This window comes from Zootoca vivipara, chromosome 2, assembly GCF_965207765.1.
Source record: "Zootoca vivipara chromosome 2, rZooViv2.hap1.1, whole genome shotgun sequence".
Taxonomy (NCBI): Eukaryota; Metazoa; Chordata; class Lepidosauria; order Squamata; family Lacertidae; genus Zootoca; species Zootoca vivipara.
The window spans coordinates 38,283,956-38,300,722 of NC_142584.1; the positions used below are offsets into that span (position 1 = coordinate 38,283,956).

Genomic DNA, 16,767 nt, shown 5'->3' on the forward strand with positions numbered 1-16,767 from the left:
GCGCGCGAGGCGACCAACGGGGCAGCCCGGCAACTTTCTTTTTTTCCACCCTATTGGTGGGCGGTGCCAGAGAGGAGGTGGGGAGTGCTCGGTGTGGCGCTAAAGGCGCCGGGAGCGGGGGCGGGGCGGGTAGTGCGGAGTCGGTTCGAGCGCGCGCGCGCTGGGAGGAGAGGCGGCTCCGCATACAGTGGACCAGCTTGAGCGGCCGAGAGGACGGCGCGGGCACGCGCGCGCGGAGAAGAGGTGAGGCGTGCGGGGAAAGGAAGAAGCGGGGAGAGGGGGAGGAAGCTGCGAATGCCCCCCTCTATTTTCCCCTCCCCCACATTTTCCCGCCTAGTCTGGACGAGATGGGGAGGGGGAGGCGAAAGCAGCGGGGTCTGCTCCTACCGGTGCTTCCCTAGACGGGGGGCCGGTCCTTCTCCTCCCCGCTTGCCTCGCTTTCATCTTCAGGCACTCTCCTCTCCCACTCCACCTTCTGAGGGAGGTGCGCGAAACGAATAGCACACGTCCCCCCTCCTGGGAAATGCAACTGAATGGGGCTCTCCTATAATGGTCTCCCACCTCCCGTCATTTCCCTTCCCCTCCCTTGCAGCGCGCTGCATGCGCGCCGGTGCAGACGTATCCAAAAGGTCTGCTTGTTCGGGGCCCGGGTCGCCGAAAAGCGCACGTGTCCCTTTGTTTAAGGGGTGGGTGGGATTGCTTGACGGCGTGGGGTAAGGGGTGCGGTTGAAGCCAGAGGGGTAGGCATCGGTTTAGTCCGTACGCGGTTGAGGTTTCGGTAGCATCCATCTCTGGGGGCCGTATAGGGTTGAGGTTAGGGGCGCTACCCTCTCCCGCCCTCCAGCTGCCTTTTGTGTGGCCGCTAGGAAGGCGCCGGTTAGCCGTAACCCCGTTTTTCCAAATAATCTCCCTGTCCAATGAAGAGGTCTTGGCGCCCTTCCGTGGGTTGGCGGCGTCTGTTTTCTTCCATCTTCCCGGTGAGGACTGGGAAGTTGTCACGCAGCCCTTTTGTCCTTCACCGTGGGTGCTGGTCACAACTGGTTCCAAACTTGGGAGCACCTACCACTTAATTTCGAAACTACCGGCCACAACAAGCACGCAAAACTGCTTGACCTAGTGGGCTACGTAGCATTGTTCTGTTCCTCATGCGAGATGCTCCAGGTGTATGTAACATGCTTCAGTGTTCTTGAAATGGCTGCACGGAACCTCTAAAACCTCGCCCCATCCTTTACTCTGCTCTTTTCTTATTCTAGTCACTGTTGTCTGATGATGTGAAAAGAGTGATGTAGCCTGACAAGTGATTTTTTTCTTAACACTTAGTGCTGGTTTCTCTGAATGGCAAACAACAGAGGTCTTGTCCAACTGTGTGACAAAGTAAGGTTGCCCAGGTAACCCATTTGGGAGCATACCCACCCCTCTGCCATGTGACTGTATTATTCCATACATTCCATGTTGATTCCTTCTTTGCTTTGCTCTAGAACAGGCACCCCCAAACTGTGGCCCTCCAGATGTTTTGGCCTACAACTCCCATGATCCCTAGCTAACAGGACCAGTGGTCAGGAAACATGGGAATTGTAGTCCAAAACATCTGGAGGGCCGAAGTTTGGGGATGCCTGCTCTAGAAACTAGCTGATGCACTCACCTGGATTATTGGTTATATGTTGGTTGCACAGTGCTGGTCGGCTACTTTGTTGTATTAGAATGACACCTGGGCCTGCTTTGGAGTTCTGGCTTTAACCTAGAAAGGAAAAATAAATGCCTATCAATTTGCTGTGTTATATATACAGTATACATGTATGTGTGTATGTATGTATGTATGTATGTATGTATATGTGCACAGGGCAGCTGGAAGTATAGAGCCCCTGCTAGAATAATACTGCTATAGATGTCTTCATGTGTTTTCAAAGGTGCCATCTTTATTTCAGTCAAATTTGTCTATAGCATCTGTAGAGCTAGTGGCTCTTACTTTGGGCATGACTTATTTGGGTTCTAGATTCAATTGGAGCAACCTTACTGCTCCTTATTTTCTTTCTTGGGTCCTTCTTTTGAGCAGTTTTTTCTAAAGCACTTTTCCTTCTTAGCTGTGCTTACTGTAGTCAGTTCTTGGTCTACTGATGTGAATTCATCTGGTCTGCAGCAAGTAAGGCAGGCTGCTTCATGGCCCTCTGGTGGATTGAATGACTTCACACTTTATTCAGCTTTAGTAACTTATCAGTCTGACAAGTAGGTGTCTCCCTTGAAGGAGAATAGACTTGAATGGGTTGTATTCAACTAACTTGTACTCAATGTAGACACGTTGAAATGAATACCCGTGATGAAGTTGGGTCCATTCTGAGTAAAAGTTAGTCGAATACAATCCAATGCGTGCATCATTCTTAAAACTGCCTCATTTAAAATGGGTGTTGGATTGTAACACTTCATTTTAAATGGTGAGATGGGTTAGCACTCTTACTAAAAATTGTTCCAGGATGGTGGTGAACAAGTCAGCACAAAGCAACCACCTAGCAGAGAATACTGTGACCTGTTTGTCTAGAGCAGTGCAGGAAATGCTACTATTAATCTGCATGCTGGAATGCATGGCAATATTTGTAAATGAATGTTACGTTGCACAACTTTATTTTTATTTTTTTTGGTAATCTTTACAAAAGTGTTGTCCATTATAATAAAATGATTTATATGCTAAAAAATAGGATAGCAAACTCTTGCATTTGGAAGGCGTCCTAGCAAAACATAATTGCATGACACCTACTTAACACATCATGAATTTTATCTTTCATGGGAAGAATTAACATTTTAACTTGCTTGACCATGTTCTTAGACAAAGTGAGGTTGGATTGGATATAGTAGTTACGCAATGCATCAAATAAATCAATGAAGCAATATGTTTCCTTAACTTTAGATAGTGTCCTTCACTGTTAAATTTGATATACTGTATTTCAAAACATTACCAGTTGCATCAAATCTGAACATCTGCCCTTTGATTGCATTACTGTTCCAGCGTCAGTAGAACTTTGGTTCAGCTCCAGAGCACATCCAAGTGAATTTATTGGCTGGCATTTTGTGCCTTCAGGTAACTTATTATTAAAGGAAATGCACAGCACAGAACTTCATTTTACTTGGTCTCTTAAGTTTCTGGCTAAATTTCTCAAACTTGATTCTATGCTGACAATATATTTCTAAATGTGTGTCTTGGCTATGGCGGAAATCATGTAATTTCATTAAAACTGCTGCAATTGATTATTTTCAGAAGTATTACATATTCTGCTATGGATTAACATTCCCATGTTTATGTTCTAGCATTACACATAGGCTCAACATTTATTTTGCAGTCATAGCTACTAATGTGCATTTTATGTCGCCTATGCTTAAGTGCCATGCTTAAGTTATGCTGGTCACTATTTCTAGACTTATGACCAAGCAGATCTGAGTTTAGGGATTTTATTCAAGTGATTCGCCTGAAGATTTAAGTATGGCTGGTATTACAGCATTGGTGGGGAACCTTTGCTTTTTTTGGTCAACAGCCACATGCTAGTAGTCGAATGGATGTGCCAAAGCCAAAAGTACACAGGACCAGGGGGGGGCCCTTTCCTTTCTTTCTCTGAAACCACAATCTCTTACTCCCTGCCCAGTTGGCTGCTAAAGGAGGGACTGATTACTTTTCCCAGAGAAGCAGGTAGCTTTTGTAATTAGGCTCAGGGCTGTAGGTTACCCATAAGGAATAATTTTCTACCAAAAGAAGGATTGGAGCAGTCATAGGCAAACTTGGCCCTCCAGATGTTTTGGGACTACAACTCCCATCATCCCTAGCTAACAGGACCAGTGGTAGGGATGATGGGAGTTGTAGTCCCAAAACATCTGGAGGGCTGAGTTTGCCTATGTCTAGATTGGAGAGTTAAAGATACTAGGTTAATTGGGTGTTTATCTTCATTCAGAGGAAAAGGTGCTAGGATGAGGATACTTGTTTTAAGTTGATTGCACATCTCCATCCAAAAATCCCCTGAACTAAAGTTCAGACTGCTAAATGGTTTCTCGGAGCTTCTGCTTACATCTTTACCCATCCCATTGAAGACTTACAGGTGAAACTCGGAAAATTAGAATATTGTCAAAAAGTGCATTTATTTCAGTAATGCAATTTAAAAGGTGAAACCAATATATGAGATAGATGCATGACATGCAAAGCACGATATGTAAAGCCTTTATTTGTTGTAATTGCAAAATGTGCCTGGCGCTCGGGGAATTTCGAACACTGCTTCTGTTTGCCTACCATTTTCCAGCGGAGCCTAGCTGGCAACTCAGCTGGTTTATCCTCCTTCAGAAGTTGCTTGCAAAGTCTTCCCTCACACAATTCTCATACCACTACAGGTAGTTCTGTTTTAGGATTTTCTCATTGGCATATCTGCTTGTCAAAACACACTTTCTCCACCTTGTCCATCCCGTCCTCCATCCCCCCCCCGGGGGTGTTATTCCTATATCATACTAACTGATTCTCATTGTTGTGTCAAATACGTAACATATAAACATTTTTTGTATTAGCCAGAAATGAATGGAAGTGCTTCTTATTTATTGGACAGTTAGTTGTGAAACTACTGAATGAACTGACAGCTGTGGAACTGTCATGGAGTGGTAATCCATTATTTCTGTTACTGCACCAAAAACAAATTGTACAGTACTAAATATAACTTTCATATATATAAAGTTAAAGCCATTAAATACAGAAACTGGTATCCTGCATCAAAGTACTTTGGCATAAGAAAGTCCATTTTTAATTGAAAATAAGCCCTATAGAGTTGAATATTTGTCCCTAGCTTTATAAGATTGGAGCCTCTGGTTTGACTGGATGGTTAAGTTCAATCAGCTGGAGTTTGTCCACAGACAGCTTTCTGAGTCATGTGGCCAGCTTGACTAAAACACATCTGGTGCAACGGGACACCGTGACAGAAGCCAGAGTGCATGGAAACGCTGTTTACCTTCCCGCAACTCCAGTACCTATTTATCTACTGGTGCTGTTACGTTTACGCTTTCGGGGAGCTCACCCTGTCGCACGGATTCAAACTGCTGACCTTACGATTGGCAAGCCCAAGAGGTTCGGTGCTTTAGACCAATGGGCCTCAACCTTGGGCCTCCAGCTGTTTTGGAACTACAACTCCCATCATCCCCGGCCACTGGTCCTGCTAGCTAAGGATGATGGGAGTTGTAGTCCCAAAACAGCTGGAGGCCCAAGGTTGAGGAACACTACTTTAGACCACAGCGGCACCTGCGTCTTGGTGGACTGTAGTGTCAGTGCATTGAAAGTAAATGGGAAAAGCAAGCTGAAATGCAGATACTTGCATGGCTACAGATGGGGCTCTTATTAAGCAAGCATGAGCATTACATTAGAGCAAAGATGCTTTCTTACAAAACTGGCCTGGTTTCATAGGATGTTTCGCTTTCATAAGCACCCATTTCTGCAGAATCTCCTAAATCCCCTATTTGGGTATACATCCTTGAGATTATTCAGTACTCTAGCTATAGAATCTGCTGAGTTTGAGAAACTAGCCAGTTCAGGTTCATGTATTACTACTAACTGCTACTTCTGTTTTCATATCCCCCCAGGTTGCAGTTTTTTGTTATTTTCCCTCATGATGGCGCAGAGGATAGGACAGGAGGACCCTGAGAGATATCTCTTTGTGGACAGGGCAGTAATCTACAACCCTGCTACACAGGCTGACTGGACTGCTAAAAAACTTGTTTGGATTCCTTCGGAACGCCATGGCTTTGAAGCTGCAAGCATCAAAGAGGAGAGGGGAGATGAAGTGCTGGTTGAACTGGCTGAGAATGGGAAGAAAGCGGTTGTCAACAAAGATGACATTCAGAAGATGAACCCTCCCAAATTTTCTAAAGTGGAAGACATGGCAGAATTAACCTGCTTAAATGAGGCCTCTGTTCTACATAATTTGAAGGACCGATACTACTCTGGGCTCATTTATGTAAGTAATAATTATTTTACTGGACCATGGAGCAACCAACAACAGCTTCCTTATTGACTGAAATGTGAAAAAGTACCTGTATCTTTTTAAATGCCAGCCTGATGTTATATATAACTTGTAACTTGTTCCACAGTGTGGTTAGGGTTCCGATAATCACCCTACTTTTTCTTATTAGATAGTCTGTGGCTCTTGATACTTTTGACTGTGGGGTGGTAAGGTGACCAGGACTCACAAACGTTTTTGAATGTTCAGCATTTGTGGCTGGGAAGGCTTTGAAACTGGTTACGAACATCTCTTCATTGTGTGACTGGAACCTTCTCTTTCCAAGCTTCACTTTTGTTCTTCAGTTTGGGGTTGTAAAAAAGAATGATGAGTGTTTGGCCCCTGGTCATAGTTTTGGGCATAGACAAGTAGTCGGTGGTAGTCGAGAGAGGTGGCATGGGTGAAACATTGCTCTCCTATCTTCCCAAGCATCACTATTGTTAGAGGGGAAGGGACGAAGCAGCAGGGAGCTAATCTGACTCTCCCAACGCTGTGGCCTAGCCTCCCCCTTAACATGCAATGTTAGGAAGATAGGAGAGCTGACTTGCAAGCTGCTACTGCAACTGGTGAGGATATGCAGCCTTGACTTTTTCGTCTAGGGCTGCACCTGTCCTTAGAATGATTATTCAGTGTTTGGAGATGGTCAGGAGCTGGATACAGGTGAATCAGCTGAAGTTGAATCTTGGCAAGGTGGAAGTGATGATGATAGCTGGCAGGTCCTGTGGCCTTTGGGAGTTTAGGATTCCTGTTCTAGATGTGGCTTACTTCCTCCTTGTCAGTTGAGTTTAGTAATTTCTATGCATCTTCAGCTTTGCTGGCTGGATTTCAGCTAGGCATTTCTGCTTGATGGTTGGCATCTTTTATTGTTGGATAATTCAAATCACCCTCAAAGGACTGGACACTTGTAAAGTGCTTTGTGTGGGGCGTGCCCCTGTAAACAGAATTTTCCACAGGGACAGAATGTGGTAGATTATCTAGGGCTGGGTTTGTTGGAACCAAATTATATATGTGCTCCGAAATATACCGGTACGTTGCATCTGTATTGTGTCCTGTGCACAATATAAGGTGCTAGTTTTGACTTATAGGCATGGCTTAGGTGTGACAGTAATGGCCAAATAACATGGTTTATTTGACTTAGAAAAGGAGCATTGTGCCCATATTTTTCCTTCTTTTTTCACCCACATGCCATAATATAAAACTTGTAGGTTTTTATATCTGAACCTGGAAACTGCTTTAATAAACTAGACTCTTTGTGGTAATAGTTGAATGACATTGAAGACAAGCCTTCACTAGTGGCCCCTTACTCGTGGAATACAATCCCCCAAGAAATACAGTGGTGCCTCGCTTAACAAACGCCTTGTAAGACGAAATTTTCGCTTAAAGAAAGGATTTTTCTAGCGGAGGTTGCCTCGCTAGACAAATTCGTTTTACGAAAAATTCGTCTAGCGAATCGCAGTTTCCCATAGGAATGCATTAAAATTCAATTAATGCGTTCCTATGGGCAATTTTTTTTAAAAAAAAAAATAATTCAATGCATTCCTATGGGATTCGCTAGACAAATTTTTTGTTATAAGAACAGACCCGTGGAACGAATTAAATTCGTCTAGCGAGGCACCACTGTACACATGACTTCCTCACTAGCTATTTTTAAAAAGTCTCACCATTTTTAGATTTTTATCTGTTTTGCCTTGGTACCTTGTTCCCACTCTTACTCCTACAATGACCGTCTATCATATCCCTTGCCATATTGTGTGTGACAATGGACACTGAGTCAATATGACACTGTTTTTGCATTAGTGGACTTCTAGTTCAATGTGCCCCATCTTTCAGAATCTTATAGTGGCTCATGTTGGGCTTTACCAAATTAAATACAAATATGCCCCCTTTTAAAATCACTCAACTTCCCCCCATTTTTCAAAAACTAGTAACAGTGACAATATTTCCTCAACCCACCTAAATAACTCCCAAAGTCACACTTCCACCCTTTACATGGTTTTTGGATAACAGTAGAGCAATAAGTTCGCATAAGCTTATAAATTCCTTCTCCCCTCCCTCCAATACTGAATGTAATCAAACTATAGCGTTCTGCTGCATCCTACATACTCAAATAGCTGATTCATGCTCCTTCCCCTTCCATAAGTTCATATGTCAAGACACAACAAGAAAACTTGAAGCTTCAGACTCCCTTCTGTCCTTCACTAATATATTTCATTTTTTCTGCTCTATTTTCTCAAGACAGAAGAAAAAGCAAGGAAGAACTACAAAGGGGGTTGGGCGCAGAGGAAAGCCCAGCCCAGTATCTAGATATAACGCCACCTTAGGGTCCTGGATTTATCCATTGGTATATCATACGTTTATCAAATGTGCATATTAATAAGGTAGTAAAAGCTCAAGAGAAGAACTGTAGCTCAATGGTAGGGCACATGCTTTGCATGTAGAAGATCCTCAGTTCAATTCCCCACATCACTTCTTTTAAAAGGGGCTAGCAGCATTGGAAAGACTCTTGATTTTGATCTTTAGGTGGCTCTCAATATAAAACTTCTAATGGAAATGTTTAAAATTTCAAAATTTGAATCTCTCCATGCCACATCTGAGATTTGTACAACTTATTTTGAGGTCTAGTTCAAAGTGAATAGCTGTAATTGAACAATCCAGTTACTGTGTGGCATATTATTGGCACTGGCTTAGATCTTAATTTCTACACCAAGAAAAAGAAGTCAACATTAATAATACCTGAAATGTTTAATCAAAGTTTTGAGTCGAGTCATATTATACCACATATTCAAGGCAAACAGTCTATGCAGCCTTCTGTTTTAGAAAGACCTGAAGTGAAGAAATTCATATTTAAATTGCATTGGGAAAGGAAAATTTGTGCTTGAGCTATAAAATAGTATTTGAAAGAGGAGCTGTAGCCAAATACAATACCACATTTGTATTCAGTGAATCAGGAAATATTGTACTGCCTTCTACTTTTCAAATTAAACCATGAAAATCAATACAATGCAAATTTACTTTGCACTGTGTTTTGTGTCAAGTGGTTGATTTAGGTGTTTTTTGCGAGTTTTCTTAAGGGCTGCCCCCAGAGAGCTGAGAAAGTGGTAGGCAATAGGGGGTTTAGGAAGAAGTGATTATGAAATTATGTGGGGTACATAAACTTTACTTTGTGACCAGAGGCCACTTTTGAGCTTCTGTAGCGTGACTAGAGACTCGATTTTATTAAACAACAACAACAACAACACAGAATTCTTGCTTTGGTTATTGTGATTGTACCAGATACTAATTTCTCTACGAATTCTTCGCTTTGCAGAAGTACAGATGTACCGAACTAAACTGCTAGGATCAGTGTAAAGGACATATGCATTCTATTATAATGAAATTATAATTAAATTGAATGTAATTTTTCCACTGCTTACATGATAAGCAATTGAAAACCCTGCCAAATTCAAGCAACTGATAGCTTCCTTTTCTTGAAGAACAAGTCTTAGGTCTTATTGTTCAAAAGGGTCTAGGAATGCTGGAATGTACTCTTGACAGGGTTCCACAAATATCCACACTCCAGTGATAACTGTGACAAATTGTACCATATTTTCCTTCAGGATGCTTTGTGGGCTTTATGTAGACTTCAAATTACTAAGCAATACTGTCTAGTGCTGTAGTAGCATTAAGTTTCAAAAACCTGCTGATAAGGAGGCATAAATAAGTATTTTCCCCACGCTACCTCAAGACATAGGGACCCAGGTGGCGCTGTGGTTAAACCACTGAGCCTAGGGCTTGCTGATCAGAAGGTCGGCGGTTCGAATCCCTGTGATGGAGTGAGCTCCCGTTGCTTGGTCCCAGCTCCTGCCAACCTAGCAGTTCGAAAGCACGTCAAAATGCAAGTAGATAAATAGGAACCGCTACAGTGGGAAGGTAAACGGCGTTTCCATGTGCTGCTCTGGTTTGCCAGAAGCGGCTTTGTCATGCTGGCCACATGACCTGGAAGCTATACGCCGGCTCCCTCGGCCAATCATGCGAGATGAGCGCGCAACCCCAGAGTCGGTCACGACTGGACCTAATGGTCAGGGGTCCCTTTACCTTTACCTTTACCTCAAGACATGCATTCACTTTTTTATATATGTGTGTACTTCGATCTGTTTTTCATCTTGTTCAGTACTATTAGGTTAAATATTCACACTAACATGAGTTGTAGAACAGTGCACATGATGGTCTTATCTTTTATTGCTTTTTTAAAAATAAGGTTCCCATTTCTAGGCTACTTAATAGTACGGCATAGATAAATTAGCCCTGTACTTATGGAACTGAGGATTGTTCTGTTCCTCCTTAGGAAGTGGCAGCTGAAGTGAGGGCCCCAAATCCTAAGAAAGTTGTAGAACAGTGACTGGCACTACTGAAGAAGGGAAATATAGGACACAGGTTTATATGCTGCTACTGCTACAGATTATATATCGTTTCTTCACTTGAGAAGCAGAATTTCAAAAGAGATACAGTGGTGCCTCGCAAGACGAATTTAATTCGTTCCGCGAGTCAATTCGTCTTGCGAAAAATTCGTCTTGCAGGGCATTCGTCTTGCGAGGTACCACTGTATTTGGGCCTGTGTTTTAAGATGGTCTAATATCTTTGGCTTAAAATCTAGCAAGACTCTGACTTGCCACAAATGGAGCATCTAGTTATGCAAAGAGGTACCAGCATCAGCCTTGAGACTAGAGCTTTTCCATTTTCCATGCCAAGACTGTGGTCATAGTATACAGTAGGCTTGCAATTTTTGCACAGGGTTATTTTCAGGGAGATTGTGCGTAAAGCTGAAATCATTTATAGTCAGAACAACCACAGAATTTCCCCTCTCCATGTGACCATCCCTACCTTTCTGAAGCTGGTGTGCTGAGTGGGCCTTGCCCCACCCGGAAGGCAGAGAGAGATTTTAAGCCCTCTACATTGCTTACTAGGCTCTGGGAAGGTCTCATGCAGGTTCTGGAGGCTCCTGTGAGATGTCACCAGTGCATCCAAGATCTTGTGGGAGCCTTCCAGAGCCCAGTGAGCAAAGCAGAGAGCTTAAAATCGTTCTCTGCACCAGCGAAATGCAACACTCCATGTGCTTGGTTGTCATCTGAATTTTTCTTCTGCTGGTTTAAGTAGGAGGGCAAATAAACATCAGTCCAGACCTTGTGCTGTTCCCCCCACCCCCGACGTTGACATGAGCTATAGTGGTAAACACTCTTTTGAAGCTGAAGTCTTCTAAAAGACCCACCAAGTACCTTTATTTCAATAATGCTGTAGTGTGGAACATTTCTCCCCTGCTTGCTTGCTTGCTTGCTTGCTTGTGTCTATGCAGGAGTGAAATTTGTGTAAGCTAACAGTACATTGTGTATGTTTCTGAACAAAAACAAAAAAACAAAGCATTGAGCGTTGTGTGGTTAAGGACAGGTTGGAAAGGAATCAGTGGCTCAGCTTGCATGTCACACTAAGCCAAATTATGGCAGAATGTGAACGAGCAAGCATGTTGCTGCATATTTAGAAAATAACAAGCATCTTTCTCCTCTCTGCTCCTGCTAGGCATGTGGTTTGACAAACCACAAGGTGTAAACTAAAAGCAAACCTTGGTTGCAGGACAAACCATGGTTTAGACCAGGCATCCCTAAACTTTGGCCCTCCAGATGTTTTGGACTACAACCCCATCTTCCCCAACCACTGGTCCTGTTAGCTAGGGATCATGGGAGTTGCAGGCCAAAACATCTGGAGGGCTGCAGTTTGGGGATGCCTGGTTTAGACAAACCATGAGTCTGGGTTCATGTGTAATGCTATGCCAAACCATGGCTTATTTTCCAACAGTGCAGTAGGAGTGAAGTAGCCACAATTTTATAACTCTGCACATGCATGCTTGCCTGTTCACTCTTAGCCACAATTTAGCATTGTGAATTAAACCAAAGATGATGATGATGATATAATATTATTTATACCCCGCCCATGGCTGAGCTCCCCCAGCCACTCTGGGCGGCTTCCAACAAAACATTAAAATACAGAAATCCATCAAAAAATAAAGGGGGAAAAGTTTTATTTATTTATTTAACAATCAGTTTAAAAAATTAAACAGTAGTACATACAGGTCAAATCAACTTTTCTTTCCCCCTCCCTGTAGACATACTCCGGGCTCTTCTGTGTAGTCATAAATCCTTACAAGAACCTCCCAATTTACTCTGAGAACATCATTGAAATGTACAGGGGAAAGAAACGCCATGAGATGCCTCCACATATTTATGCAATATCCGAATCAGCATATCGATGCATGTTGCAAGGTAAGATGCACGTTTTAAACGTAATAAATAAATAAATAAATAAATAATTTTCCTTCTTATTATTAGTAAAGTGTTAAGTATGCAGCTGGGAATCGTTTTCGGTATCTGCCTGTTCGTATGCTACATTTGCACCTTTCTGTTGGTAAAACTGACCTGTTTATACTTTCCCAATGACTTCATAGGTTATTTGATATTTCTATACCGTGGCTAATAACCAAAGTTCTTAAGGTAGCTGCCAGTATATTTAAAAGAATGTTACAAATCACATTGGAGACATCCTAAATATTGATTTCACAAAGTTTGCTTACTGCACAAATGTTTCAATCAGTTTGTATGCCATATTGTTAAATATAGAAACACCCAAATAATGCACTATAAAGTAAAATGTTACTCTACCTACCACATCTTGCTAAGTTCTCAAATACCCAAATACCACTGTCTGACAAGTTCTTCAATGGTGGATAAATTAATTACCGGTAAAACCTCGGATGAATTATCTCTCCCCCTCCAAGCTTTTTAGTGAGAACTAATTCTGAAACTGACAATGGGGAGGGAGGGGTGAACCCTACTGTGAAGGTGCAAATTTTTAAACTTCATATTTTCCTTGCTACTTGAGGAGCTGGATGCATGGCTTCTGTTTCACGCATAGGATGCTGTGAAAAATGGCTAGAAGAAGATTATGCTACAGCATTTTCAGGGTTTCTGCATACTTCAAAGTATTGAAGACGTAGCTGGGAATTCACTTTTTCCATGGCCTTCATAGGTTATGGTTACAGTGGTACCTCTGTTTAAGTACACAATTGGTTCCGGAAGTCTGTACTTAACCTGAAGCGTACTTAACCTGAAGCGAACTTTCCCATTGAAAGTAATGGAATGTGGATTAATCCGTTCCAGACAGGTCTGCGGAATACTTAAACTGAAAGTACTCAAACTGAAGCGTACTTAAACTGAGGTATGACTGTATTTGATATATTCATACTCTGCCATCTTAAGAACTTCAGTTAGTAGGCAAGCAATATAATCAAAATAAAACAGGGAAGACTTTTTAGGGCAACACAGAGAGAGAGAGAGGGAGGGAGGGAGGGAGGGAGAGGGAGAAGGAGGAGAGCTGGTTCTTGGATTTTCCAATTGCCATTGTGCAACTGAATCCTCTTACCTTGAAATGGCTGCAGAAGTGCTAGATGTTAAGTCCTTTGCAAGTCTGGGCTACCCCACTGTTCAACGGCTATTGCCAGTACTCAAATATTCTGCCTTTTTATCTATCCTTTCAGGGTTATGAAATAAAACTTTGACTGGACTTAACTGTCCAGGGATCCTTTATGTTTACCTATTTAAGTAAACTACAGTGGTACCTCGACTTACGAACGACTCTACAACCGAATTTTTCGACATACGAATGGGGCAAATGGCTGCACGCTTACGAATTTCTCCACATCTGAACGGAAACCACAGCTGTTTTAGATAGGGTTTTTCGACCTACGAAGGTGTATTTTTCATTTTCCCATGCATTCTCTCAGTTTGGAGAGATCCTTTTGGAAAGCAGTGTTGTTTTAATCACCTTGAACAATTTACCACCATCAGCAAACTTGGCTACTTCCCTGCTGACTCCCAACTCTAGGTACTGTAGTTTATGAACAAGCTGAAAAGCACAGGTCCGAGTGCTGATCCTTGGGGCAGGGGGACTCCACATTCTACACTTGAAGAGATGCTTAGTACTTACGTATGGAAGACTTTGCAGGCTAAATGAAACCGCTTGCAGAAAATTTGCCCCTTGGGGGCTTCCACTTCTCGCTAATAACATTGTTATCCCTGGAGTTTGTCAGCAGAATCTTTTATGAATGGTTAAATTGCCTTAATAGACATTAATGCATTAAAGACAGTTAGCATGATGTTTAACATTAATTAGAGCCCTCAAGTTTTGGCCTCTCTCAAATGGGAAATGGGAATAAATTTCAGGCAATAGGCTTTGAGGAGATAATTCAGTTCCATGACTTCACTGCCAAGTGAAGAAAGAACTGGAGAATGGAGCACTTGGCAGCTGTTGTGCTTTAACACTTGGCATTATTAAAACTACAGTTGTTGCTTCTGGTACATGAAAGGCAGAGCATTGAAAAGCTGTGCTCTCTGCCTCCAGGACTGGGGACACATGCATGATTTATTTATATATCAAACAATTTATATACTGCTTAACTAGAGTCGTCTCTTAAGTGGTTTGCAGGAATACAATGCAAAAAAATAGTCAAAACTATAAAATCAAACCTCAATTACAATACCTGCTGGAATAATAATAATAATAATAATAATAATAATAATAATAATAATAATTAATAAAGTCTTCAGTAGGCACCAGAAGTTTTTTTTTGGGGGGGGGATGGTGGCAGCTGCCTGACGTTAACTGGAAGGGAGTTACATAAAATGGGACCAGTAATACTATGTGCACAGCTCCTGTTGGATATGAACTATGCATTTGAGCCATGGTGGACCACTAAAAGTGACTCCCGCAAAGACCTCAGTGATCATGCAGGGACACAAGGAATTTGGAGAGAAGCAGTCACACTGCTCTCTAGGTATCCAAGCCTTTAACTTAGGCGGGAGTAACCACTGAGGGAGAGCTTGAAGAAACTTCTGAATTACACTAGGGATGATTTGTGCTACTCTTTTAAAGGCAGGCTTGTCCAAGCTGCTTTGTCACATGCTTGCATCTTGAAGACAACTTCTGTGCTTTTAAAAATAGTACCACTGTGTTGAGGGTCATTTAGGTCACTTGTTCTGTTTGGGGGAGTAGAGGCGCTTGGAGTTTCCAACTCACACGCCGTCTAGCATCCTGGGGGGGGGATAAAATTTGAACAGCATGCTGGCAATTACTAGATTTTTCTCAGAATTTACAGGAAAGATGAGAAAAAACCAAAATTCTACTAAAGAAAATGGATGCACCCTATTTTGTATCTGCATATCAAAATTGCGAAACTGGAGGGGGGTTTCAGCTTGAGCTACTGCAAAGCGTCTGAAAATTGGCTCTCTGGTGTAATAGGGGAAGTATCTGCACTTTGAAGTAGGCTTGGAGGCCTCAAGTTTCTTGTGGCATATATGATGTCTAGAATCCTCATCTAGCGTAGGCTGCTATGAAAGGAATCTAGTTACATCTAGAAAATCTACCACAGAATTTAGAAAGTCATATTTGCAGCTCCTCAAATGCCCTTACAGGTTCGATCTGGATGGAGTTCAAAATGTGTTGTCAGTGGTTGGGGGGGGGGTGTTTCTTCCTCCAATATTCAGTACTGTAGTACTAACATATACAGGTGAGGTTTGCTAAACTCTCCCACTGGCCCGACTCAATTGTTCTGCTTGTTCCTGTAAGTTTGGCCTGATACTGTATTGATATGCTTGTTCTTCAAAACCATTCAGTTCTAATTGTATTCCTAGCTTTCCAGCTAGCTGAAAATTTGCAGAAGGGCCTACAATGTTTGGGTTTATTTCTTCTTCTTCTTCTTCTTCTTCTTCTTCTTCTTCTTCTTCTTCTTCTTCTTCTTCTTCTTCTTCTTCTTTATTTTGCCGTTCTTCCTACGGTATTTTATCTTCCTTGCACTTTGAATGGGTTGCAGTTGTGCTTCTGTCAAACTGCCAACCCTGCTAAAGCCTCACTTAGCTCTTCATGGGACTTGGACAGACCCAAGAGTAGGTAAACAAAGTCTGCTTTTATAAAATTTAATGATAGTGTTGCAGCAGATTAGAACGAGGCTGAGTTTCTTAAGTGTGCAGGGAAGAACTGGAAAATGTCAGATGAATTGTGTCTTTGTCATATGCAGGAAGTGGAGCAGGAGTCTGGCTATTCTCTTCGAACTGCTGCATCAACTGTGTCTAACAGTAAATTCAGTCAAGTTGAATGTTCGTTTTCAAGGTCTTTGTGCCGTGTGTGGGATATCCTAGAGCAGGGGCTGGGAAGCTATGGCCCTCCAGGTTTTGTTGGACTCCATCTCCCAACAGCCCCATGGGCATGTTCCAGGGGGGGTGATGGGAGTTGGAAACCAACTACATCTGTAGAGCTTTGGCCCAGAAATTGATAGCCTTATCCTCTATGAATTTGTCTAATCTTATTTTATAGCCATCTAAGTTGGTGGCCATCACAGCCTCTCGTGGGAGCAAATACCATAGTTTAACAATGGTGTGTGAAGGAGTATTTTCTCCTTCAACATTCAACTTCACTGGTTGTCCATGAGTTCTTCTGAGTGGGGGGGGGGATCTCACAACTTTCTCCACACCGTGCATACATTTTCACACTTCAGCCATGTCCCCTCTTTCTTTTTCTCAAAACCAATCTTTCTTCACATGGGAGTTTCTCAACCGCTTTTTTCCATCATTTTGGTTGCCTTTTCCCCCTCTGAACCTATTCCAACTCTGTAATATCCTTTTTGAGGTGAAGTGACCAGAAATTATACACAGTATTCCAAATAAGCATATGATTTCTTGCA

General features: G+C 42.3%; 1 protein-coding gene across 3 annotated transcripts in view; it reads left to right on the plus strand.

Annotated features, from left to right (window-relative positions):
- Window positions 1-131: 131 nt before the first annotated feature.
- MYH10 (myosin heavy chain 10) overlaps window positions 132-16,767 on the plus strand; it is a 72,728-nt gene continuing 56,092 nt past the window's right edge. For all 3 annotated transcript variants that reach the window (XM_035104703.3, XM_035104704.3, XM_035104705.3), the window contains exons 1-3: window positions 132-243; window positions 5,593-5,966; window positions 12,142-12,298. In XM_035104703.3, the coding sequence (XP_034960594.3) occupies window positions 5,619-5,966; window positions 12,142-12,298 (505 nt within the window). In that variant the 5' untranslated portion in view covers window positions 132-243; window positions 5,593-5,618. The remainder of the gene's footprint in view (window positions 244-5,592; window positions 5,967-12,141; window positions 12,299-16,767) is intronic.